Source organism: Colletotrichum jinshuiense, chromosome 12 (assembly GCF_051148585.1).
Source record: "Colletotrichum jinshuiense chromosome 12, complete sequence".
NCBI classification, from domain to species: domain Eukaryota; kingdom Fungi; phylum Ascomycota; class Sordariomycetes; order Glomerellales; family Glomerellaceae; genus Colletotrichum; species Colletotrichum jinshuiense.
Window position 1 is genome coordinate 146,385 of NC_139305.1, and position 24,933 is coordinate 171,317.

A 24,933-nucleotide genomic window follows, 5' to 3' on the forward strand; every position below is an offset into this window, starting at 1 on the left:
ATAACGCTCTTTATTACTAATAATTAAGTAACTACCGACTTATTGCTTTTAGGCAGCCCCTTTTAGGTGTATTCTTATCTTAATTTTAAGTATAATAAAGACCTAATTAGTACTATCTTAACCTCTAGAACTATAAGGCTATATATTCTAGTAGGTTTTATCAACTTTAGAAGTATAGGAGATTTCAGCTCCTACTTCCTGCAATAGGATAAGTATATAGAGGATTTTACTACCGCCCCTACTTCTCTACTTAGCTAGGGAAACTAGAACCTAGCAGTAATACCGGGATGCATACTAGAAGGAAGGAATACCTTAAGCTGGAATTAGAGGAAGACGACGAAGAGGTAATCCTATTAGACGATAAAGACTTTACTAAAGTATTTAGAGTAATTACTTAAGAAACACTTAAACCGGTCTTAGAAAACATACAGAAGACGATAGATAAACTTAGGCGGTATTCCCTTAACTATACCGACTGCTAAACACTATCTAGATATTAATATACGCCTGATTAGGCTTATCTAAAGATTTATACAACAAAAGCTGTAAAAAGAAAAGACAAACGTGTAGTAGAAAAATAGATTAACTCTATTATTACGACGGTAAAAGAAATAGAGGCAGTATAGGATTAGTACTAATTACATATTAAGAACTAACAAGTTATTAAAGCTATAAACTAAAAGCAACCTACACCTAATTAGGCTATAGTTAAAGCCTATACTATATATAAGATAAAGAATAAAAAAATCAACCTAATTAATAATAAACTATTAGATAGTACTACCCCTAAAGGCAACCCCTTATAGAAAATTAAGAATCTCCAGGAGGCTAAGAGAAGGATGATTTAAGATAATAGTCCTTACTCTAGCCTAATTACGCTAAAGTTCTTTAATATTAAATAAGGATTACAGCTTACACCTAAGCGTCTTAAAGATATACTTATAACTATTAAGTACCTACTACTAAATAAAAGGGAGCTCCTCTAGTAGATCCTATATAATTAAGAAAAGGCTCTAGCCTAGAAATTCAGTAAGTATAGAAGTTTAGATTTAAAGGTGGCTCCTCTATAGATAATTAAGATAGTACTATATAAAGCCTAGCAAGTAAAATTAATACTAATTTTAAAGAGTCTTAAAGACTAGGTTCTATAGATACTCTATAACTAGATTAGGTAAGGCGTATTAAAAGAAAGCTATATAACTTATAGGAACGCTTAGTTCTTAGTTATAAAAAAGGATGGGAATATACGCCTAATCAACTTAGCTATAAAGATAAATAGGGTTACCCTACAAGATGCCTTTACGCTACTAGGAGTTAATAAGTTTTTAGAAGATTTCGCTATATACTAGATAATTTCCTTACTAGATTTTTATTCTAAGTATAATTAGGTTCTACTAGACGTACTAAGTAGAGATTTAATAACTTTTACAACACTATTAGGATTATTAAGAATATATACTTTACTACAGGGGGTAACAAACTTAGTAGTATAGTTTATATAGGTTATTACAAGAATCCTATATAACCTTATCCCTTACTACTACCAGCCTTTTCTAGACGATATAGCTATTAAGGGCCTTGTCTTAACGTACAGCAATAAGAAATTACCTAATCACTCTAGAATACAGCAGTTTATCTATAAGCACCTTTAGAATATTAATAAAGTTCTACTTAATGTAGAGTTAGCAGGATGTATAATCACAAGAGGTAAATCTTAATAGTACTAGCTTTTAGCTGTTATCGTTAGATATCTCTATAGATTAGGAAGACGTAAACCTAATCAGGCTAAAGTTATTAAAATCCTTAAATAGGCGGTATATAAGAACGTTAGGGACGTTAGATTATTTCTAGAAGTAGCTATAGTATACCGCTCTTAGATTAAAGACTTTACTATAAAGTCTACCCTACTACTCTAATTAATCTAAAAGAATATACTATTCGTTTAAAGACCTAATTAGATTAAGGCTATAAATAACCTTAAAGCAGCTCTAACAACCAACCTAGTTCTAATCAGCCTTAACTACAGCCTAAACGCTAGTTTAATTATTATTTTAATAGATACAAGCCTATAAGGTTGGGGCGTAGTATTAAGCTAGATAATTACTAGTAGGCAGGCAGTAGTAAGGTATAAGAGTAGTATCTAGAGAGGCCTAGAGCTAAGCTATAATTCTAGAAAGCTAGAATTAAAAGCTGTTCTAATAGCCTTAAAGAAGCTAAGGGGATACATCTATAGGGTGAAATTCCTACTAGAGACTAACGCCTAAGTCTTAGTTACCCAGCTTAATAGAGGAGTAAGTAATCTTCCTAGCGTACTAATTACTTACTGGATTACCTAAATACAGCTTTTCGACTTTAACGTTAAGCACGTACTAGAAATAAAGAATACTACTACTAATAGGCTCTCCTATAAGCAACTAGGCCTATCTAATCTAGTAGAAGCAGAAGACCCTAAAGACATTAAGGGTTTTATTAACGCTAATATCTTTAAAGTAAAAATCTTCCTTACTAAAGTATATATAATAATAGTTAGGAAGACCACTATAAGGATCCCCTATAATTTAGATCTCTACAACCTACTAGTAGAATAGCTTCTATCTAATTAGGTCTAGTTAGATAAGACTTACTAGATTATCTTCTATTTACACATACTGCTTTAACTAGATAGTATTACAGCCAACTAATATATAAAGTTTAAATAGAAAGCCTGGATGTTTATAGCAGCCTACAGCCGTCTCTTCTAGAGACTAACTAAAAACTACTTAATACTAAGACTAGTTGTTAATAATTCTAATAAGCGTAATAACCTAATTAGGGCAGCCTATTATAAATTAGGATACTAGGGACGTAACGCAACGTTCTACAGACTTACCTAAAGATACTTCTAGCTAGATATATATTAAAGAGTTTAAGAAGTTGTAGCTTTATGCTTAGGCTGCTAATTCACCTAATCAGGCTGAAAAGACGATTACTATATTAGTACGCTAGTCGGCAGCTTGCTATTCACAAGGGTTAGTCTTAACATCTAATAAATTAGTAAGTAGGCATGCATTAAGGCACGCTGTATGTTAACAGGCTGGCTAGAGGCAAGGCAGTCTCTTACAGTAACATTTAAGGTAGTAGCTAAGTTCCTATTTAAGGATATTATCTACTGGTATAAAGTCTATAAGGAGCTCCTTATAGATAGAGGATTAAAAAATAAGGGGTATATTAATATACTTAACGTAAAATACAGAGTAAAAAAGAAGGTTATTTCAGCCTACAACTTAAGAGCCAATAGACTTAATAAAAAGGGTTACTAACCTATTACCTATACTCTATAGGTCTAGTTAGGCAGAAGAATAAAGAATTAGGGCCTAATTCTCCCTTTAACGCTGTTTGCAGACAAGATAATAATCTAAGCGCCAACTAGGTTCACCCCCTTTTATCTTGTCTATAGCTATAAGGCTATTACACTAATTAATAAAACAATAGTAACTTAGAGAGTCCTTAACTAGGGATGAGTTATAAATTAGGAGTAGGAACTCCTCACTAGGCTGCAAGCCTTTAAGCAGCTGGATAAAGACTAGCATCTTACTATTAAACAAGTTAATAAGGTTTAATCTAATTAGGCTAAACGTTTTAATAAACGTTATACTTATACCCTAAGAGAATTAAAATTTAAACCTAGAAATATAGTCTTACTCTATAACAAGCAGAAGGCTATAGATAAGTCTAAAGATAGAAAACTCTACTACAGATAGATAGGACTACTTAAAGTAAAATCTATATCTAATTAGTCTTCATCCTACTAACTAAAGACTCTCTCTAAAGAAGAAATTATACAGGTAATATATAGTAGTTACAAGTTAAAGAAGTTTATTAAGACCCCTAAGGGATTCTAGAAGCTAGAAGACCTAATATAGGCTGTAAAGAAACTCTAGAATGTAATCTTAGAAGTCTTCCTATCTTTCCCCTCTATTAACCCGTTCGACTTAGGATTAATATACAGCCCTAATTAAGGCGAACACACACTAATTACGTAATTACAGGTAAAGGAACTTAAATAGGCGTAAGAACAATAAAAACTAGAAGATAAAATTACTACCTAGAACTAATAATATAGCACCTTAGTTATTAACCTTTTAAATTCTAGCCTAAAGGATAAGGATTAATACATCGCTATAGACTAAGTTTCTTCTAATCAGGCCTATATATAGCTGCAACCTTTATTTCTATTACGTGTTCTATAGAAAAGCATCTACCTATACTCCTTAGCTACTAGATACTTAGGGATAAAGATAGTAGAACACCTAATATTAAAAAGCTACCACCTAAGTTAACTATAAAAACCTAATATTAACAATCTGTATCCCCCCCCTAAAACCTATATAATCTAAATACATGCCTATAGGCTTAATTAACGCCTAATTAGCCCTAAGTACTATCCTCCTTAACCACCTAGATATCGTTTATCTTATACTAAGTACTAATATACATAAAGGAGACAAGATTAAACTTACTATACTTAGCGTACTACTACTTTATAATAAGAAGGAGGTTAGCTTAATAAATCTAAATTAAGTTAATAGAAGGGATGTTATATAAAAGAGCTAAAGGAACCCTACTACTATTAGTATAATAAGTGCTATTAAGAAGGCGGACTCTATAGCTAAAGCGGCAGTAGAAGTCGTTATTACGGAAGCAACAGTTAGTAGTAGTCTTATAATACAGGCAGTTAAAGCAGGCGTTACTAAATTCACCTAGAAGGGAGACGTATTTCTAAAAAGAAGCTATAACTTAGCCTTAATCAGGCTTAGCTGGATTAATAAAGAGAGTTTGCTAGTAGTCCTTACAGCAGTAGTAAGGAACGGAGTTGCAGCTGCTAAAGGCGTAAGTAAGAAGAGTATAAGAAGCTTGCTAGCAGCCGTTAAGCTTCTAAGCAAGCAGGCTGAATCCACCCTTATAAGTAACGCTAATAAAGACGTAACGCTTAAATATACCTAATTAGGAGTATTTCTTGATAATAGATTAAGCATACTAACTACCTAGAAGAGCCTGTTAAAACGTAAATATAACGTCTGTATAAGTCTGCTTCTTGAGAATAGTATTAGTAAACTAGACCTCAGCATAAAGCTTGCTATATAGATCTTCTAGCTTATACTAGATAAGGGAAGTAGTAATCTAGACTTAATTAGCTTTATCTAAGCTAAATAATATAAAGGGAACTTACTAGAGTTATAGTAGGACTAATAGGGATGAAGTTTGTATTAATAGGCTTATTATAAAAGAACTACAGAAAGGCTGCTTCTTTAGGAATACGTTAGTAATAAACAACCTTACTAGTCTTATAGGGATGAGATATATTTACAGTTGTATCTCTAATTAGGCCTGAAATTAAAAAAGATGTAAGATTTTCAGCTAGCTGCTAAAGAAAGGTTATTTAGAGTAGTTAGTAGAAGAAGGAAAAGTTAGAATTAGGAACTAAGGGAAGAATCTACCCTTTTATTCTCTAGCTGGAGAAGAAAGTAAATTATAGGGAAGATTCAAGATAATAAGGGAGTTGCTTCCTTTATTACCTAGTAACTTCACCTTTAACTTATTTACTATAGATACCTATAATTAGATAAATAAGAGGAATAATTTACAGGCTTCTTCTACCTAGTTACTAAATTACTACCCTTTCTAAAATCTATATAAGTAGGGACCTTTTACTTTAGTTAACTTATCCCTCTTTTTAACTATATAATAATTTAACTAACTAATAGAGTAACTAACAACTAACAACTGCTTAACACCTATAACTATTACACTTTACCCTCTTAACTTTTTCTTCTCTTTTCTTTATTTTATACCTAATTAGACCTCCCTTATCACCTCCTATTAGTAATTAATAATAATTACTTCTTTCTAGAAATAATACTACTTTCTCTATCTTATACAACTTACACCTACCTACCTATTATATCTTAACAACCCTCTAGTAGAAACAGTACTCTCTAGGATTACAAAGTTACTCTAGACGTCTTCTTATCTTATAGAACTCCTACTATCTCTAATCCTACTACACCCGGCTTTATAAGAGGCAAGCCTAAGCTAGGTAATAAATTAAGTAATAACGAACTTTTACCTCTACTAGACGTTATACTTACGCCTAATCACCTTAAAGCAAGCCTAAAGCTACCAGTTTAGCAAGAGAACGCCCCTCCTACTATAGAATAATGTTAGATACCTAGTTAGGATAGCCGTATAAACTTCTAGAATACAGGATATCTAGAGAGACTTATCTAGTTTTACTGTAATACTAGATGCAACGGTAATTATACTTTCCAGCCTGATTAGAACAAGCTGCAGCTAAAGGACCTAAAGAAATTGTAATATCTCTTGCTAGAAGGAATAAACCTAATAGCTAGACTCTTAAAGCCTGTTAGTATACCTATAGACCCCTATATACCTAAATAGAACCCTAACCTAAGAGAGAACGGTAATACTCTAGTGCCTCCCTAGGTGATTTTTAACAACAGCAACAGTATAATACAACTTAAGACTTACTTCCTATATACATCTATACCCAACCAGCATTAAGCTGCCTTCTATAACATGTAAGGATACTTAATTAGGTGTAAATAGTTACAGATAGATAATCTAAAAGCAGCTGTATACTTAAGCCTAGCGGATAAAGAAATATTCTTTTTAAATATAGTTACCTACACCTAGTTAAATAATCCTGCCGACCTATTCCTATAAGTTTACTTAGCTAATAAGAAGATAGTCTAAAAGAGCGATATAGTTGTATTTATTACAACCTATAGTAACTACTTTACTAGGCTGGTAGTTAACTAGTTAAGTAGAGGCGTTTTCTAGTATAATAGCTAGTAGATCTCTAAATAGTCTAAAAGGAGATTCTACTCTAATATAAATAACCTTTTTAAGTAGTATAAGCAGATTAGCGCTCCTCTTAACCTAATTAGGTATATATAAGCAACTGCTAGCGTTGTAGCAGGACCTTAGCAGCAAGACGAATAGTCTTACAGCCTCTATATAGTTAAGTGGATTTAGGCTCTAGGCCGAGAAGGTATACTAGACTTTATAGACTTACCTATCTAGTCTATAGTGTAAAACATTAAGCCTATACGACAGCAATAGATTAACTAGATTATATTAGAGTTCTATACTAACGTTAACTAGAGATAAAGACTACACCTAGAGCCCTATATAAAGATTAGCCCCTACACTTAGAAGTTCCTTAGGGATGCTGTAAAAAGAGCTGTAGAATCAGGCCAACCTAATCAGGCGGATAATAAACTTATTATTTAGGAAGACATCTATAAATCGTCTCTATAACTTAAGTAGTAAGGACCTTTTAGACTAGTGAATCCTCTAGCTCCTCTGTAACTATAGAGCCGATTGCTAGGCCCACCTCAGCCTCTAGTTTAGCTGCCGACTTTAGTACACCTAACATACTCCGCCTGCCCTATTAACCTAGGCGATCTCACTAATATATCTTCTAGTACGTATATAGTTAATAAAGGAAAGTACAGGATGCTTGTAGAGGAGTACGTACGCCTAATCAGGATTAGGAAGGATAGGGAGGATTACAGTATAGTCTGGATTAGTTAGTACTCTAAAGAAGAATAGGTAGAGAGATTTAACAACCTATTTAAGGTTGTAGCCTTTAAAACAGCTGTATAGGCGCCCTTCTTGCTGCCTATATATCAGGAGGATTAGGAAGGATTAGAGTAATAGGAGGAAGGTCTTAAATAAAATAATTATATAGACTAGCTTCAGCGCAAGGAGGAACGCAGAGTGCAGCAGGAGCAGCCTACTAGCTGGTATTCTCTATACTAGCGTTAAATCGGGTCTAATTAGATATAACAGGATTAGTTTCTTTAGTTATTTAGTAATTGTTTTAGGCGTTTAGGAAAACAAATTAGGGGACGATTAGAATAGGGTGGGGTTCAACCCATGCAGCCTATATAGATATATAGACAGTAGGGCTACTTTACCCCTAACTGTATCACCATCCTGTCTTTTCCTTAGTTATCAGCAGGTATTTAGACCTAATTAAAGTAGATTAAGCCTGATGAGATATTAGCAGATATAATTACATTAATACTCCTTTCTTTACGTAATCTAGAGATCTTCTATAATTTTACTTGTACGTGCGTGCGACTGTAGCGGAGGTAACTACTAAGCAATAAGGCAAACTTACAACCCTCCCTATACAGCCTAGAAAGTGTAATTGTCTGCTTAGAATAGGCCTGATTAGGCTTATCTCTAACAGATAATTGATACTTCTGTTGCTTTACAGACGGGAAGTCACTCTATAGTAGGCGGAACCTAGGGTGCGTAGTAGTCGTTAGGTGTGTTGTAGTGTTTTACATCCATCCATCCCTACTATTCCACTTTAATAAGAACTTTAAGAGTTCTATTAAGAGTTTAACAGGAAGAGTATTATTAATATTTATAAAAGCTTTACTAATAGGGACTACTTATAGTCTATTTTATAAAAGCAAGAGGCTATTTCCTTTCTAGTAGGCTGCTTACATCTAGCTGTATAGTATAAGTTCTAATACGCCTAAGTAAGAAAGGATCTTAAAGTAAGGAATTAATTTTAAACTAATTCTAAATCTATTTATAACTGATTTTTCTTTTTAGTATATCTAATACTTTAAGAATAATAAAAAGAACTTCTTATATATTACCTTCTATAAGGAATAAGCTAAACTATAGAAAAAAAAGGTATTCCGTATATTTAAAGTAGATACTAACTATAAGCACCTTAAGTTAACTTTAAAAGTTAAAGTAATCTAGAGGTATTATAGTACTATATTATTAAAAGGTAATATATTCTAAATTAATTTTAAACTAATTTAAGATATATTTTAAATCCTTTAGTTATCCCTCTTCTTTATATATTTATAAACACTAAATTAATAGAGATATATATTAAGATGTATACTATCGTCTTTAAGATCCTTAAGACTTAGTATAACTACTCCGTTAAGTAGTAGTATATCTATAGTAAAGGCCTCCTTAGTATAACTGTTAACTAGAATTATAAGAACGTAATTAGTAAGGAATTAATTTAGAATTAATTCTCTACTATTTTAGAATTACTACTAATTTCTAATTAGGCTTTAGGGACTTCCTATTATTAACCTGTAATCCTTAATTACATCCTTAAGATTAGCATGTTAAACGATGTATATACTTCTATATAGTCTACTTTAAATAAGGGATTAAAGAGTATTATAGCCTTAATAAAGGCCTAAATTCTTTATTTAGCTGTATACAGGCTTTACTCTTCTATTAGACGGCAGTAGACTACTAGGTACTATATAGAGCTCTAGAAGGTTAGTTTAAATTAATTTTAAATCGATTCTAAACTAATACTAAGAGAATTTAGAAGAACTAAGGCTATTTTACTAGGCTAGGCATAAGGCTTATAGGACTATCTCTTATAGCCTAAATAAAGCCTATATAAAGATTAAGGCTGAATACTAGGATCTCTTTTGCTTATATATAAATACAGTAGAGGTTCTATATAAAGCCTCTTACTGCTAGAGTAGTCGATATATACTACTTTTAGGTTGTATCTAAAGGTATATATTAATTCTAAATTAATGCTAAATTAATTTTATACTTATTTCTAATTTAGTTGTAATAAATATAACTAATATATTATAAAGCAAGATAAGATATTTACAAGATTAGGTATTTAATTTACCTAAAGAGATATATTACTTACTAATAGATATAATACTTCTACAGTAAGGTTAAGTAAGTTTATAACCTTAACCCTAAATTTAGTAGTAAATTAATTTAGAATTATTTCTAAATGAATTTAGAATTAAAACGAGCTAAAAGATAAGCTTAACGAGAGTAAGAGGATAAAGCCCGTATTAAAAGGCTGTTTTCTAAACGCTTATCTACTGCTTTTAAATCTACCTTTCTAAGCTGTAGCCCTTCTATTATAAGAGAAAAGCGTAATCTTATAGTAGCTTCTTCTTTAAGTATAATATAGAGATCTAGATCTTATACACCTTGCTGACGTTAAAGTAGTCTTCTATATACCTCTATAGAGAATTACTATAACAAGGTAATACGTAGCTAGGATGAAGAAGAAGAGTAAAGAGGAAGAGAAATTAAAAGGCAACTACAACTTGTAAAGCTTTAAGAGATTAAGATTACAAATGCTAAGCGAGAGTATAAGTTAAATTAAGCGTAAGAAAACGGGTTATCTTTATAAATTGTTTTAGAATCTATTTAGAATATATTATAAACTTATTTATAATTAATTTATAATTTTTAAAAGTATCTATTATTTACACCTTAGTTTATTAATATAGTTTTAAATAAATAGTATAATATATAGGTAAATAACTAAAAACTTATTTATAATTAATATTTATCTATTAAATTAATAATATTTAGTTAGTATAATTATAATTAATTTAATATTATTTTTTAGAAAGTAGTTTTTTTAATATACTTATATATAATAAGTTACTATATATAGTTAATAGTAATTAAGTTTAAATTTAATAGTAATTAATTAATTATTATATTATAAGCTTTTAAAATACTATTAATATAAATTTAAATCTATATATATTTACTTATTTTAACTTTAAATATAAAACTAAACCTTAATAATAATTTATATATAAATAAATAGTAAATATTTATATTAGTTATATATTATATTATAAGTTTTTAAAATACTATTAATAAAGTAAAAATATTATATAATATTTTCTTTTAATTAGAATTTAAAAAATATAATAACAAGTTAATTATATACTTTAAAAGTAATAATAATTAACTTAGAAATTAAAGTTAAAAATTAAAATAAAGTTAAAATTTAGAAAGCGTTTAGAGTATAGAATTAATTTAGAATTAATTTAGGACTTAATATCTTAATTCCTAACTATAGTATCTTAAACGCTGGTTTTTCTTATAGAATTAATTCTAAATTAATTTAAAAATAATTTAGAAGCTATTTACTTGTTATCTTCTTTATCTTTATCTTTAACCTCTTTAACCTCCTTAACTTCCTCTTTAGTCTCAGCCTTAGACTCCTTATACTTAAAACGGGCCTAGGTGTTATACTTATTATTATATACAGCAGGAGGGCAAGCTATTAGATGTTAGATTTAGAATTAATTTAGAATTAATTTAGAATAAATTTATAAACTTATATTATCTAGCCTCCTTATAATAGTCGTACTTAGTAGTACTACCCTTTATACCTAGTATATAACGTATCTCCTTAGTGTTAGGCTATTTAAAGTTAGTTCTAGAATTAATTTAGAATTAGTTTAGAATTACTTACAACGCTAGGGGTTTTTCCACCCTTAAAGATAGGGATAACAAGCTTTACAACTAGCTTCTTCTTCTTAAAGGGAGTAGCCAGCTTGCTAGTTTAGATATAACCCTAGCGGATTTAGAGGAGGCGTTTAAAGAAAACTAATAAGAGATTTAGAATTAGTTTAAAATTAATTTAGAACTAATTATAAACTTACACCCAGCTTAAACGTTATTATTAACGGAATTAGCGCCGGACTTTTTACCCTTAATAGTAACTAGGATGCTATTAACCTTATAATATATAACGTAGTTGTAGTTGTTAGACTTTAAGGAGAATTAGATATCCTATTCTAGTTAGAATTAATTCGGAATTAATTTAGAACCGATTACTAAAACTTATGTTAGTATAAAGACTTTTTCTGCTAATAGGGAACTAGTAGTAGACTTCTCTAGCAGTAATAATAATCTAACCTCTCTAAAAAAGAGTAAATAAGTTAGAATTAATTTAGAATTAGTTTGGAATTAATTCGGAATTAGAAACATACCTCGTTAAACTAATAGGGGGGTAAGTTAGGTAGGCAGTAGTGTTTACCGTCTTCCTTAAGAATACCCTTATAATACGTAGTGTAATAAGGCTGCTTAATAATTAAAATCAGTTTAAAATCGATTTAGAACCAATTGCTACTTACAGAAGTCTTATATAAGGTAGGTATTATTACTGTTAGTGGTGTTGTTATATAAATTAATTCGGAATTAATTTAAAAACGCTTTTAGAAGGCTAAAAGCAGACGCATTGTAAATAGGATAAGGAAGTAAAGGAAATCGAATTAGGTGCAGCAATTAAATTAATTTAGTGTGGTCGGGTTGACCCACTTAAAAATTCTACAGCTAATCAATTTCGCTTATCTAAGTTTGCCCTCATGGTCGGGTTGACCCACCTATTTTCATAAAAATCAGTGGGGTGGTCGGGTTACCCCCCCCCCCCAATGGTCGCCTTAACTACAACCTCCGGAGGAGGAGAATATTGACGACAAGCTCGAAAGCCGATCGCTATCCACCAATGACACAAGCATCAGGAGTTTTGAATAGGTATAGCCCCGCGGGAAGCATCCACACGCGCCACCAAGCAGGGATAATCGTACAGGGGCTTCGTTCAGCTAGGTGTACGACCGGGAAATGGGAAAGATCCTTGACTGAGCACATGGGTCTACCGGGAAGTTCTAGGCTCGGAAGACCCTCTCCTGCGTCGTCTCATAACCTTTGCTGGGCGAAGTCGTCACATGAAAAACCAGTTTCGCCGTCAACATCCCCTAGGCCATCTGCAGCACTGTACTTTTGTGATTGACTCGGAATGTCGGTCGGTCGGTGACAGCCAGCTCGGTCTACTCAGCAGCCCAATCCATTGTCCCTGACCCCAAGTTCCCAATATCTCAACCGTGCCAGGGGCGAGAACAGTTCCAAACGTCTTCGACTTCGTCGGCCAGACTCTAACATACCTGGCGAGACTGCACCACCCATCACTCAGCATGTCGCAACCTGATGCAGTGACCCACAGCTCCGGCCAACTGGCTCCGCCTCCAGGTGCCCGGCATACGGTACTTCAAGCCTTGGGACGGACGGCGGCGGCACAGGGATCATCTCTGATGGGCGTTGCCGTCAAGGAAGCAACCGCAATTCAAGCCCGCCCACCATTGACGACGGGTGAGGAGCAGGTCTTTTCCTACTTTCGGCCTGCGCTCGAAGGCGGCGACTACGTTGTGGCGACTACGCAGACCATCAACTCCAGAGACAACCCGACTATTGTGACCAAGGAGGAGCAAGAATTCACCGTCGCCACGCCGCGCTTCAGCATCGCCCCGGGCGCCATCAAATCCGTCTACCCGCCGTCGGGGTATCCTGTCGCCGTCGAAACTCTGCCGCATATTGTTTTCAGCGACCCGTATCTGCCCTGGGAGCGACTGGCAACTTCTGCCAGGCAGACAGCCACCCACAGGGTTCCGTGGCTGGCCTTGCTGGCATTCTCGGAGGACGAGCTCACTTTGACGTCGGGGGATCGAACGGGAGACACCAGTCTCTTCAAGGACGTTCCCTCGGACAAGCCATGGGAACAGAACGCGGACCTTTCCGTAACAGTGCCGACGTCGAGCGCTTCCAAGCTAGCCGGCTGCTTAACGCCCATATCTAGTGCAGACGTTTCTGAGGTGGATGGCGACAAAGTTAGTACCATCTTCGTCCGACCGAGTCTCTTCAATGAACTCTTCCGCGATACAGCGGCGTCGTCGGGTGGCGGTAGTCAGCAGCGACCAGATGTGTCCAGATACGGCTACCTTGCCCACGTTCGCCGCATCGATACCACCGGCATGGCCGAGTCTGGCGGTACCGAGGACGCTCATTTCAGCCTGGTACTTTCTCACCGTGTCGGAGCCATTCCCAGCGACGGACAGGCGGCCACGGTTCACGTGCACCTCGTCTCAATCGAGGGCATCGAGGCTATGGTCTGGCCCGTCTCGTCTTCGACTCGCTATGTGGCACTTGCATCACTGCACAGCTGGTCTTACATGAGCGGCCGCGATGGCGTATTCGACGTCAAGAAAACCATGCGCAGGCTTGCAGAGACTCTGGGGCCCCTCAGACCACCGCTGCCTGCACAAGAGACACTCAGGGTTGACCCTGCGCGGCAAGCCATTATCGACAGGCTTCGGGATGGCTACACGCCAGTCGCATACCGACTGCAGACTGGGGAGAGAACGACGGCGCTCTACCGAGGCGTCTTGACACCGACTCTGGTGCCGCACCCCATCTCGCCGGGATGGAGCCTGATGTCGGAGAGCGGCATGGATATGCAGATCCTGGACAAAAAGCTCGGCATCCTCGACATCACCTACTCGACTGCTTGGCAACTGGGCAAGAGCACAGCCATGGCTGACATCTCCTTCTGTCGCTCTCTGACCAAGCTGCGGACAAAGATCCACGTCATGGCCATGAACCGGGCCAAGGCCAGGATGATGCGTGCCTCGGGCACATATCAGAACCGTACCGAGGCCGTCAGGGCGGCGCCCGTCATTGTCGAGGAGCTCGGCATGCTCCAGAACATTGAGGCAGATGGCCTCGTGCCATCGCAGAGCCCAGACATGCTTGATCGATGGAAGGCCAAACCCAAGAAGGCGGTCGACCTGTCCCTCGACAACCGTGCTCTGGCCGCGCAGTACGACGAGCAGGCCAAGCTTGCCGCCGAGGAACTTGGCCGTGGTTTCAATGCAGGCGAGGTAGCGGGTGAAGGCCTAGCCATCTACAACGAGCTGAATCAGGCGTCCAACCCCGAGTGGGCCGTCGTGCTTGGCTGGGTTCTCGACAAGATGTACCTCTCAACGATTCCGACCCAGTACCTGGTGACAGACCCGTCGCATTTACCTGCAGAGAGCTTGCGCTTCTTCCACCTGGACCCCAACTGGCTCGATGCGTTTCTGGACGGCGCCCTTAGCCTGGGAAATCACCTCGAGAACCGCCTTGACAGCGCGCGCACCGCCATCAAGCATCTCATCAACAGGTACCTGCGTAGTCCACTGCCTGCCACCGGCCAACCGCCTCCAGTACCAACGTATGGGTTCATCCTACGTTCCGACCTCATTAGCCACTTCCCAGACTTACGCGTCGAGGCGGAATACGATCCGCCCAGGGCTAACTCGGCAATACCCTCAATCCTGCGACAGGCCAACGTTGGCGACGGAATTCTCATGTGCCTATTGGATGCTTCTCCAGACGGAGCTCAGCCGAATTCACGCCTCAAGAGCCTCAAGTTTACACAGCCGCCTCACCAGCAATCCTTTGCGGTGGGTGCTCGGTTAGACGATCAGGAGTTGCACACCTCGTACAGAAGAATCTACACCACGTATGACGGGTACTCTGACAAGTCGGACCCCTTGTGCAAGGACGAGATTCTGAAAAAGGTTTCTTCGGCGGCGGCGACGGATGCGCAGCCAATCTTCTGCTGGGGAGAGGACAACTCCGTGCGGTGTCTGCAGTTTCCAGCCTTCTCTGACAGACTTCTCCGCAATCTACAGCAGCACATGCCTCGGGACAGGATCACCACGTTCAGCGCTGACGCCGCGACTTCAGCCATGGTTGGGTTGCAGCTGACAAAACGCATCTGCGAGCTCGAAATCACTGCCGACCCCGCCGCCGACCCTCAGACTCTGCCACTACTCCTCACCAGAGCTTCAGAGTCAGGTGCAAGAGCCCTCTGGATACAGCCAGAACCCGAAGGCATCATGTCCAACTCCATGGTGGCAAATTCCTCATCTTTTCCGATTCTTGGTCCGCCCGTGGCACCTCTACCGTCTTTGGAAGAGAGACGGCGCATACGGCGAGAAGCGGATGCCATCTGGTCTGGCGCCGCACCGCACGCGTCAGGTACACAAGTGCTTTCACCAGAGCTCGAGGAGATCATCACCACTGCCTTCCAGGTCGTCTTCAACCCAAGCGGTTTTCTAATGGACAAGTTGCTGGATTTTTTTGCGCTCGTCATCGAGCGCCCTCGTTACGACTTGCAGGTCTTCCCGGCCGGCAAGCCATTCGACCCGGAAAAGGGTGCCCGCTCCATCCCCACTGGCAGGCGTCAAGATCTTGTCTTCTCTGTTGCTCTGGCCAACCGCGAGACCGCCACGCCTGGCGCCACACTCCTCGACGAGATCCGCATCATGATCCCCATGGGCGACCCTGATGACACGGACAAGACATGTCTGATGAGCAACTACCGCGGGCCCGGGGCTACAATGGTGAGCAACCTGCGCTTCAACATCATCACGGCTGTTGCCCACGACTATAGCTACATGCTCCTGCGGCTGATTCCGCGGACGGCCCAAAACGATGGCTGTATCGGCTTCGATCACGCGCTCGAGGCAAGCTTCGTGTTAAACCTGGTGGATGTGAACGAGTATCCGAGAGACCAGGAGAGGATGGTGGAAATTTCCTTGATAGAACATCTCAAGGACGTAACGCGCGAGGACATAGCACCGGTACCGCGAACGTACCAAGCGATGCTCAAACCGCCCCTACCTTAGGGCATTGCGCAGAGATAGCTTTTGATTTGTTATACGAAATCCTCCCTACGTCAGTTCAACCATTATCACAGTATAGAGTGAATCTCAAAGTTGAAAAAGATAACATGCCCGGGACCAGTCCAGTATTTTCCCAGTCGAAATTGTAATCTTGCCAAGTCAGTCATCTTGCCCTCCTCCGTTCGGAATCCAAGGTGAAAGTCATTGCTACGAAAAGGGGGCGGCTATAGACGCTAGCCCTTGCTGTTTGACAGTACAACAAGTTCCTCTCACCAGGTAAATTAGGGTTAGCGGCGAGAACGAGGCAGCTGAACACAGAAATACGATCCCGCTGGCCGTTTTGGAGTGGCGAGAGACTATCAAGTGGGTATGAAAAAATGGAACTTTCGATTATGACACCTGCATACTATGGATACCACCCCGCTTCAAGTACTCAAGCTACAAATAATCCTTGCGTGTGCATACGGACATTTTCAGCTGAGACCCCTTTGAGGTTTACTGAAAATTCGATAGTCTTGTGCGTTCGGGACCAGTAAGTGTAGTGCCGCTGGGAATTGTCTTTTCTTTTTTTCATTCTTTTGTCGTGGTCACTGATTGGCGTCCAGTTTGCCTCTAGATATCTCGGCGACTGATGTATTGACAATGATTCGTCGCTTTCCCTGACTTTCAAGGGGTACCACACCACGTACGTGCAGAGTTGATGCGGTGCCGGGAGTTCCGCAGCGGACGAAGCCGAGACTATGGAGTAATTGTTCCTTAGTCGGCATACGTTTAGAAAAGACATACACACTGCAGCCAGCCACCCTTTTCAGCAACATGTGGTGCATGCTTATCCTGGTCCTTTGCCTCTACCTCAATCTGGACGGCATGGCGCTGATCCCATCATTTCCAAATTGGGAGAGCAGCGCTTGTGCCTAGCCTTTTTAGGAACAATGATTGCCCAATGTCAACTGGATGTGGTTCTTTTCAGCTACGCCACCACTATCATTAGACCATGTCACTCGGAGGCGGGGATGCAGCCGAGCCAAATCGGGTTGCGTTCGAGATGCGGCTAGCACGCTCTGGCCTATGCAGACCAATATAATATGCATTGCTATGTTCCAATCACGGATCGGGCATTGTCTGTGCATTGGTGGACGGCAGCTGATACTGCAGGGGTTCGTCTGCTGACTTAAGCTGTGTTGCGATGGAGAAATTACTCTCGGTTCTGTGTTAACCTCGTTATAGACTAGTATAACTCCACTAGTTACCTTATATACAAAAAACCTCTACATTATAACAGCCTAAGAATATATATCTACTACTATATTCTATAATATATTTATTGAAACTATTTAAATAATACTTACTTATTACTGTATAATATAACATTTAAGTATGCTTTAAATAATAAATAATAAAATTAAACACTACATAAAGGCTCTAATTTAATGTTAAATAATATAGTCACTATTAGTACTATTAAGTAGAACATTTATACTTTGCTAATGTTAAGTAATTACTTTAAAACTAAATTACTTATTTAGTTATTATATATCTACTTTAATTGCTTTAAAAAGTACTTCTTTTTTATAATTAGTTAAAAAGTAACTTATATAGTAAGTAATACTTAGTAATTTTTTTGTGGGAAAGTAAGTAAGTATTACAGCCTTACTAGTTAGTGCATTAGCTAGTATATCTAATGGGTATATGTGTAGAGTCTGGTGAAGTGGGAAGTTATATGTAGGTAGATAGTAAGGTTAAAGATTAATCAAGTATAGTGGTGATGATGGGTGTTTTAAATGTAGGGGTTATTTGTATATAGGGTGGTTCAGTTAGCACCTCGCTGTAGGCATCAATTGGGATAGACGACGAAGTGCAAAAACGACGAAGTGCAAAGACGACCACAATCAGTGTTCCGCTTAGTTCTTCTCTCTAGCTCTAGAGAAAGTGAGCCAGCGCACTGTAGAACGTCGAGGCCGATCAGTTGGACCCCTTTGTGGACGTCAGAGATGGCTTCCAATCCAGTACACACCACAGCGCCATGCGGTGATGTGGTACTGCTCCCTGTTAAGCTCGACGCCTTCGTGCTCAACGAAGCCGTGTGCAACGGCGGGGAATTCGACGCCAAGATCGCACCTATTACCCAGCCAAACTACACATTCCTCCGCCTAGACGACTTCTACCTCCAGAATGATGTGCTCAACCATGTCGACTTGCACGCAGCGTCGCCGGCGGCGAGGAACCCGCGGGTCACTGATCTACGGACCGCGAGTCGGCGCGACAATCGCCTGGGCGTCTATCTTCACTGGACGCTGCCGCGCGTCTACCGTCTCGCCGCCACCACTCAGGAGGGAGGCGAGCTTCGTCAAGACATGAGCAAGCAGCAACTGGTGCCGACACGGTGGCTTGTCGTCAGGCAGCTCGATCTTGCGACAGTCGAGCCAAAAGGGGCCACCGCGGACGAATTCGACGCATGGGTGGTTGAGAGCGACCGCAAACGCGACTTGTACGAGGACCTCACTGAACAAGATGACATGGAGGTTGACGTCTCACCCTTTGTGTCGGCCGAAGTGAATGACGCGGGGAGGGCCATTGGCGACCAGGCCGAGGTGTTCATTGGCAAGAAGACATGTCTCCGGTCCTGGGAGGAAGATCTCAACGCGCCACGCACCAGAGTGAGCGTTTTTGACAGCTCGAACCAGCTGTTCCCCGACTATCAGCCACACAACTCCAACGTCTTCAGCATGGTCGACCCTCTAGTCTTTGGCGATGGCAAGCAGAAGTTGACCAAGGCGAATGCGAGCTACTTCGTCATTGGCTGGCACGCCCAAGAGAGCCAGGACCCCTTCGCTGTTGGCGACCATGGCGCTTCCCGCAAGGAGCGACTCCGCGCGCTCTCCATGGCCCTGGCTGATAATCAGATGGATGGCGTGCAGGATTGGCTCGACGGCCCAGCTGGTGGCACTCGCGTCCTCTGTCATGGTGCCATATACGACGTCGAGTGGGATATATCCCAGAAGCCACCAAATGTGCCTGCCGACGAGTATTGCCGTAAGCTCAACGAGCAAATGCCCATCTCGCTCGGCACCACGCCTATTGACGCGCTCATGGCCTACTTTGACGGCTACAAGTCCATTGACAAGGCGAGAATCGAGCGTGCCGAGTCGAGTGTTGACGCCATTCAGCTTCTACTTCGCTCCACAGATGACGGCGTCGAGTCACAGAGACGGGCCGAAGACCTTCTCGGCAGCACCCTCTACATGAGCTCCGAAGGCGGAACCGAGTACCACTTGGCCGCCGGCGAGAGTTCGGCTCCGAGCGGCGGCATCAGCCGAGAGGAAGTGGCCAGAAAGAGGGCGCAGAGAGCTGCCAATATTGTCAAGTTGAAAGAGCTCAATAAGGCCCAGGCTCTCCTCGATTCTGCCTCGCGCCAGAGGCAGGAAATGCAGTGGGATATGTTCTCGCTCTGGTGGAGATACCTAAGCGACCACAACGGGGCAGCCAGGGCCCAGCAGATTCGGCAGGCCGCCCAGGATCTGCAAGCGAGGGCGGAGGAGCTGGACGGGACAATCGAACGAGTTGTTGCTTCTATGCAATCGGACGGCGGTCTCAAGGCGGCGCTGCCGGGGGCAAAGAGCGGTGCCAAGCCCCCGTTTTTCAAGCCCCTCGATCCGACCCTGCTGATCGGCGGTGTCCCGACCGGGTGGGAGCACGATTTCTTGAAGCTTACCCAAGTTCGGCTGCCCTCACAAGCCATTGGCAGCATGGAGGGCGAAGATCCCGCCAATATGCCCCCAGCCATGGAACCGTTGGCTTCGCTGGCAAAGGCACGGTTGCCAAGCCATCTGTCGCCTGCAGTGGGATGCCTCCTTGCCGAATTCATAGCTCTGAATCCACGAGATGGCGGCAATAGCGGCGCCCAGGCCGCCAAAGTGATGCCCCTCTACCACGACCAGCTCCCGACCAAGCCTGACGGCTCACCCTCGCCCTGGAGGGACAGATGGAATTCAACGCAGCCTTGGTTTCCTCTGTTCATGGAGTGGGAGGCTGAGTACATCCATATCCCCATGGAGCATTGGGAGCTTCGGGAGAGCACATCGTCCAGATCTTCGGTCGAAAGACTGTCATACCAGATCAAGAAGGACGTCGACCTCGCTGCGGTCGCCCTTCAAAGTGGCAGGCGCCTCATCTCAGGTCGGAATCTGCTGCTGCCCCAGCCCGTTGTGTCACTCCGTCAGATCATATCTCAGCTACTGGCCGACACCCCGAGCTCGACCCTGGAAACAAGCCTGCCAGAGGAAAAGCGAGCCGAGCTCGAGTCCTGGTTCAACCAGCTCGCATTCCTGTCGGCACCGCTCAGTGGCTTCGTAGACCACCTAACTACCAGGTTCCAGGGCAGCCACGTCAAACCGTCCATCCGCCTAGCCGACGGAACAAGAGCCATTGATGACGCGCTCAGGGCGAGCGCCGGCGCCGGGTTCACGGCCGACATGCTGCATTTTATAGGTGACGCGACAACCCTAACACCATACGGCACCTCAGTCTTGGTGCCACGAGGCTCCAGCGTTTTCCATCCAGCAACGCATGGGCAGCTGCGCCTGGTCAAGCTCAACATCATCGACAAGTTCGGCCAAGTCATACATGCCATCGACCAGGGCATGTCTCCCGAGGATGCCGCGCCGCTTTACCCATGCATCAGCGAGCGGTTGCGACCCCAGGCCGTGCACAGCGAACCCCTCGTCGCCAACACGGTGGAGAGGGCGCCGTCGGGCCTCTGCGAGTTCATCCAGTTGCCGCCGCGCATCAACCAGCTCGCTCGTCTGAACGCCGATTTTGTTGAAATCTGCCACGGACCAGGAGGCAACGCGGTCGTCAACCGCCTGCGCGAGGAGGAGAATCCCGTCTGGGGCTGGCTTGTCGTCAACTTTCCAAATAACGGCCTGCAGCTGTTTGAGCCCGGAGGTGCCTTTTACCGCGAGATCCGCTTCGGAGGCGCCGCTGGCACCCTCGCTTCGGACAACTGGCTGCCATTTGCCCCGTCTGCCGAGGACGCCGCTCGCCATGCTGCCTCTCCGGGCACGGCACAGCTCAACAAGCTCGTCGAAAAGCTACGAGATCCCCAGTACATGCGAGGATTTGTCAACATGATTGAGGAGGCGTCGAGAAATACACCTGCCGCGCCCGAAGCATACTCGGAAACTATTCAGTCAATCATCGGGCGGCCTCTCGCCCTCGTCAATGCTGCGTGGTCCATTGAGCTCGCTCATGAAGAGCTCAACAACCTGTCCGCATTCCACGAGGCCAAGAACTCTGATCAGACTCTTCTCGACCAGTATGAGGATACAACTAGGTACTCATTCCCCGTCAAGCTTGGCGACAAAGGGCGCTTGTTTGATGGCTTGATTGGTTACTTTACCCGCCGTGATGATGACACTGCGGTCGCCGGTGATTTCTACGACCTCGACACCCTGAACACGCCGTACGTGTCGCGCCCACAAGGCCCTGGCGACCGCCGGCGGGAAATCACCCCGGAACGCTATCTTAGCCTCGAACCGACGTGGGCATCGCCAATTGACGACATTCCCCGCGGCGCTGGCCATGACCTCGCCGAGGCATACGAGGCTGCCTTTTCGCGCAACTTGTCAGTCGTTGGCGCGGTGATGGATCCGTTCCGCGCGGTGCATGCCTTCAGCGGCGTGCTGCCTCCCAAGGCTCTGCGCCTCTTACCGTGGGTGTGGGAAGAGGCATTCCGCAAGATGACGGCGTTTTTCCACCTCGGCCCCATGGTTATGCAGCGTGACGTGCCCCCACTGGATATGCGGGATCGCTTGACGGATCGATGGGACGAGGTGGCTCCCGTGAAGTCCGACGTGCGGCTGCATTTCGCGCCCGGGGCGGACTGGGCCTGGCTGCAGCCATATGCAGTAGAGAAGACGAAGAGGCATCAAGAAGGGAATAGCGACGAGGGGAAAGATTCTGGCCTAGAGACAATCTTCATGCCATTGGCTGTCGGCCAGATTCCGCAGGGACTCAAGCTGAGTCCAGGGCCGTATACAGCTATTGATGGGTACATGCAAGTGAGAGAGTCTCTACAGTAGGTGTTGGAGTCGGGGACGTTTGGAATTTAGACTGTAATGCGAAGCTATAGTAGAACTCAACGGTCGTCCCTTGGCAGTATGTAGAGATTCTACCGAAGTATAACTACACACTATTATGAGCGAAGTATTGTGGCTTTTTCGACTGATCCCGCTGGTCCTGAATCTCTGTATATCCGTATCCTTAATCACCACAGGAGCCTAGGAGGTCAAAGCATAATTACGCGTGGAAAATGAATTTCATGTAAATTTGTATATTGCGAGATTCATACTTGAAGAGTTTCAACGGTCACTGCAGCCATAACCTAAGAACCATTACCATTCCATGATCAAAAGCAAGAAAAGTCTCAAACATTTCCCCAAGTCTCAATAGCTCTAGATGATCTCACTTGATGATCTTATTCACTAATTGGACGGCGTTGAGCCCGGGGTTGGGGTTGGTTTGGCTTCTGACATTTTGCGCAGGTCGTTGCCAAACAGTGGCCCAATCGATTTAAGCAATTTGAGCGAGTCGGTTACTTGTTTGGGCGTCTTCTTGATTTCACCTAATGTTTCGGTGGCAGTGTCGACCCAAGACAGCAGTCCTTCGAGATACCGATTCTACAGTGGTTGACAGTTAGACAATCATTCCTCGCATGGGCCTCGACATCTTCCTCGATGCACAGATGGGCCAGCGTACCTGGTGGATTTTGATCCTCTTGGGATCGTGGTAAACGAGAAAGCGGCCCTCGCCCGATTTCTTAGCCTGCCCGAACTGGAAGTCGTCGGTCACTTTGAAAGTACCGTTGGCGCGGTCTTTCATAAACGTTTCCATAGAACCTTTAGCTACGAACAAGTAACCATTGGGCTTGGTATCTATATCGAGGTGTCAACATATCTCGATTCTGCTCGTTGCCGAGGTGCTGGCAAAATTGAAACAGCAACAACTAACTCATTGTCTTGTTCGTAAAACCAATCACATAGTAAATGTCTTTCTTCCTGGTGAGGAAAACTCCTTCTTGCCACTCGATGATTACAGGGTAATTTTCGGCGAATCTCACAGCGAAAGAGCATTCGTCGTTGGGATTGACGATCAATACGCTGAGATCGACGTTGTCCAGCACGGGATCAGATCCTGCCTTGAGCTTGGAGGGTTTGAACCCTTCCAGAGCGGCAGCCTCAGGTTTTGACTCCGTGGCCGTGGGGATGCTGGGAGAATTGGCTTGAATGTCCGTCGCTGTCGCCGCGGGGGTGGCAATGTTGTCGACTTGGTGGTCCGCCACCTTGGAGGCAGAGGTTTCAGTGGTCACAGAGCTAGCCATGATGAGGTCGCAATATCGAGATTGACTATGCAACGCGGGTAGCACGATGGATGAAATCCGGGGCGGGGACTACATGAGTGATTAGGTTTTATACTCGACCACCAATGTCAGCTGCTGCCTTGTAAGACAAACGTCGCCCCTGTCAGTGGAGCATTAGACCATCACCTAACGTAATCCACTATTAAGTTGGTCACTTACTAGACAAAGAATTTAATAATTCTACAACTTAGGTAATTTTATATAGAATATATTAAAAACTTATAGATATATTTAGGTTTAATAATATATTTAGAAGATAATCTTGTTTTAAATTTTTTTATTTCTATTATATATATTTGAAGTAGAAAGTCTTTAGTTTTTATAAGTTTATTATATATACTCTTTAAATAACAATAGTAAGTTTATTTATAATTATTATATTTAAATCAATAGATAAATGGAGTTTTACCTATTAAAATAGGCGATTAGTTAAGATATTAAATTATTAACTTCTTTCTTTTTAGTGTTTTATAAGTAACTAATTTAATAGTATAGAGTTGTTAAATATAGCACAATGCCACGGCGAATGGATGGGGAATTGCTGGAGTAATAGCCCCATTCCAACGGTGCATTTAACCAATGAGAGACCAGGAATTCACTTGGATTTCCCCACAAAGAGATAGCTCGCTTGGGAATTTCCACGCGAGTAGCGGTTAGCACGAGCGACCATCACAGATACACACATCAATACACACTCTTGCACCCTACAATTCAACAGGAGTACGTTATACATGATCGGAAGCTTTTAGTGCAGGTCCCAGACTTTTAGCTAGCTCTAGATTTCCATGGGCTCTGTGTTGAACGGTAAAGTGGCTGGCTGGCCTCGCACTATCACCCTTGTGGTGGCACAGCTGACACTATTGGCACCCCGCAGCACCTCCCCACAGAAAGCAGGGTTCAACTGCAATAGATCCAGGAACGAGTTAGTGGTCTTTATGGATCGGCTACGACGATCTGGATTCTAGAAACGGATTATCGATAGAACCACGCCCCTCTCCACCTCCCCATCTCACTTCCATATCGACCAGGGGTTTGGTTTCTTCAGCTCGAGCGAGACACGGCCACTATGTCAATCTGGTCGAGTTTTGTTGATCTAGCCATGGCCAGACCAGCCTCGAACAACAGGTATCACGAGGCCCAGATCCAAAATACACGAAGTGCTGTGCCGGG

The 24,933-nt window shown here is 42.2% G+C and overlaps 3 protein-coding genes across 3 annotated transcripts; 2 read left to right on the forward strand and 1 right to left on the reverse strand.

Moving 5' to 3' along the window:
• Positions 1-12,815: 12,815 nt before the first annotated feature.
• On the forward strand, positions 12,816-16,349 carry EsH8_XII_000032 (uncharacterized protein; the record flags this gene model as incomplete). Its single annotated transcript, XM_083273795.1, has 1 exon — positions 12,816-16,349. The coding sequence occupies one exon, from the start codon at positions 12,816-12,818 to the stop codon at positions 16,347-16,349; it is 3,534 nt and encodes a 1,177-aa protein (XP_083120409.1).
• A 1,988-nt stretch (positions 16,350-18,337) lies between these two features.
• EsH8_XII_000033 (uncharacterized protein) lies at positions 18,338-22,426 on the forward strand (the record flags this gene model as incomplete). The annotated part of the gene is made up of 1 exon (XM_083273796.1): positions 18,338-22,426. One exon carries the CDS (start codon positions 18,338-18,340, stop codon positions 22,424-22,426), a length of 4,089 nt encoding a protein of 1,362 aa, XP_083120410.1.
• A 402-nt stretch (positions 22,427-22,828) lies between these two features.
• Positions 22,829-23,724, reverse strand: EsH8_XII_000034 (uncharacterized protein; the record flags this gene model as incomplete). The annotated part of the gene is made up of 3 exons (XM_083273797.1): positions 22,829-23,023; positions 23,103-23,278; positions 23,355-23,724. The coding sequence occupies 3 exons, from the start codon at positions 23,722-23,724 to the stop codon at positions 22,829-22,831; spliced, it is 741 nt and encodes a 246-aa protein (XP_083120411.1).
• Positions 23,725-24,933: the final 1,209 nt, after the last annotated feature.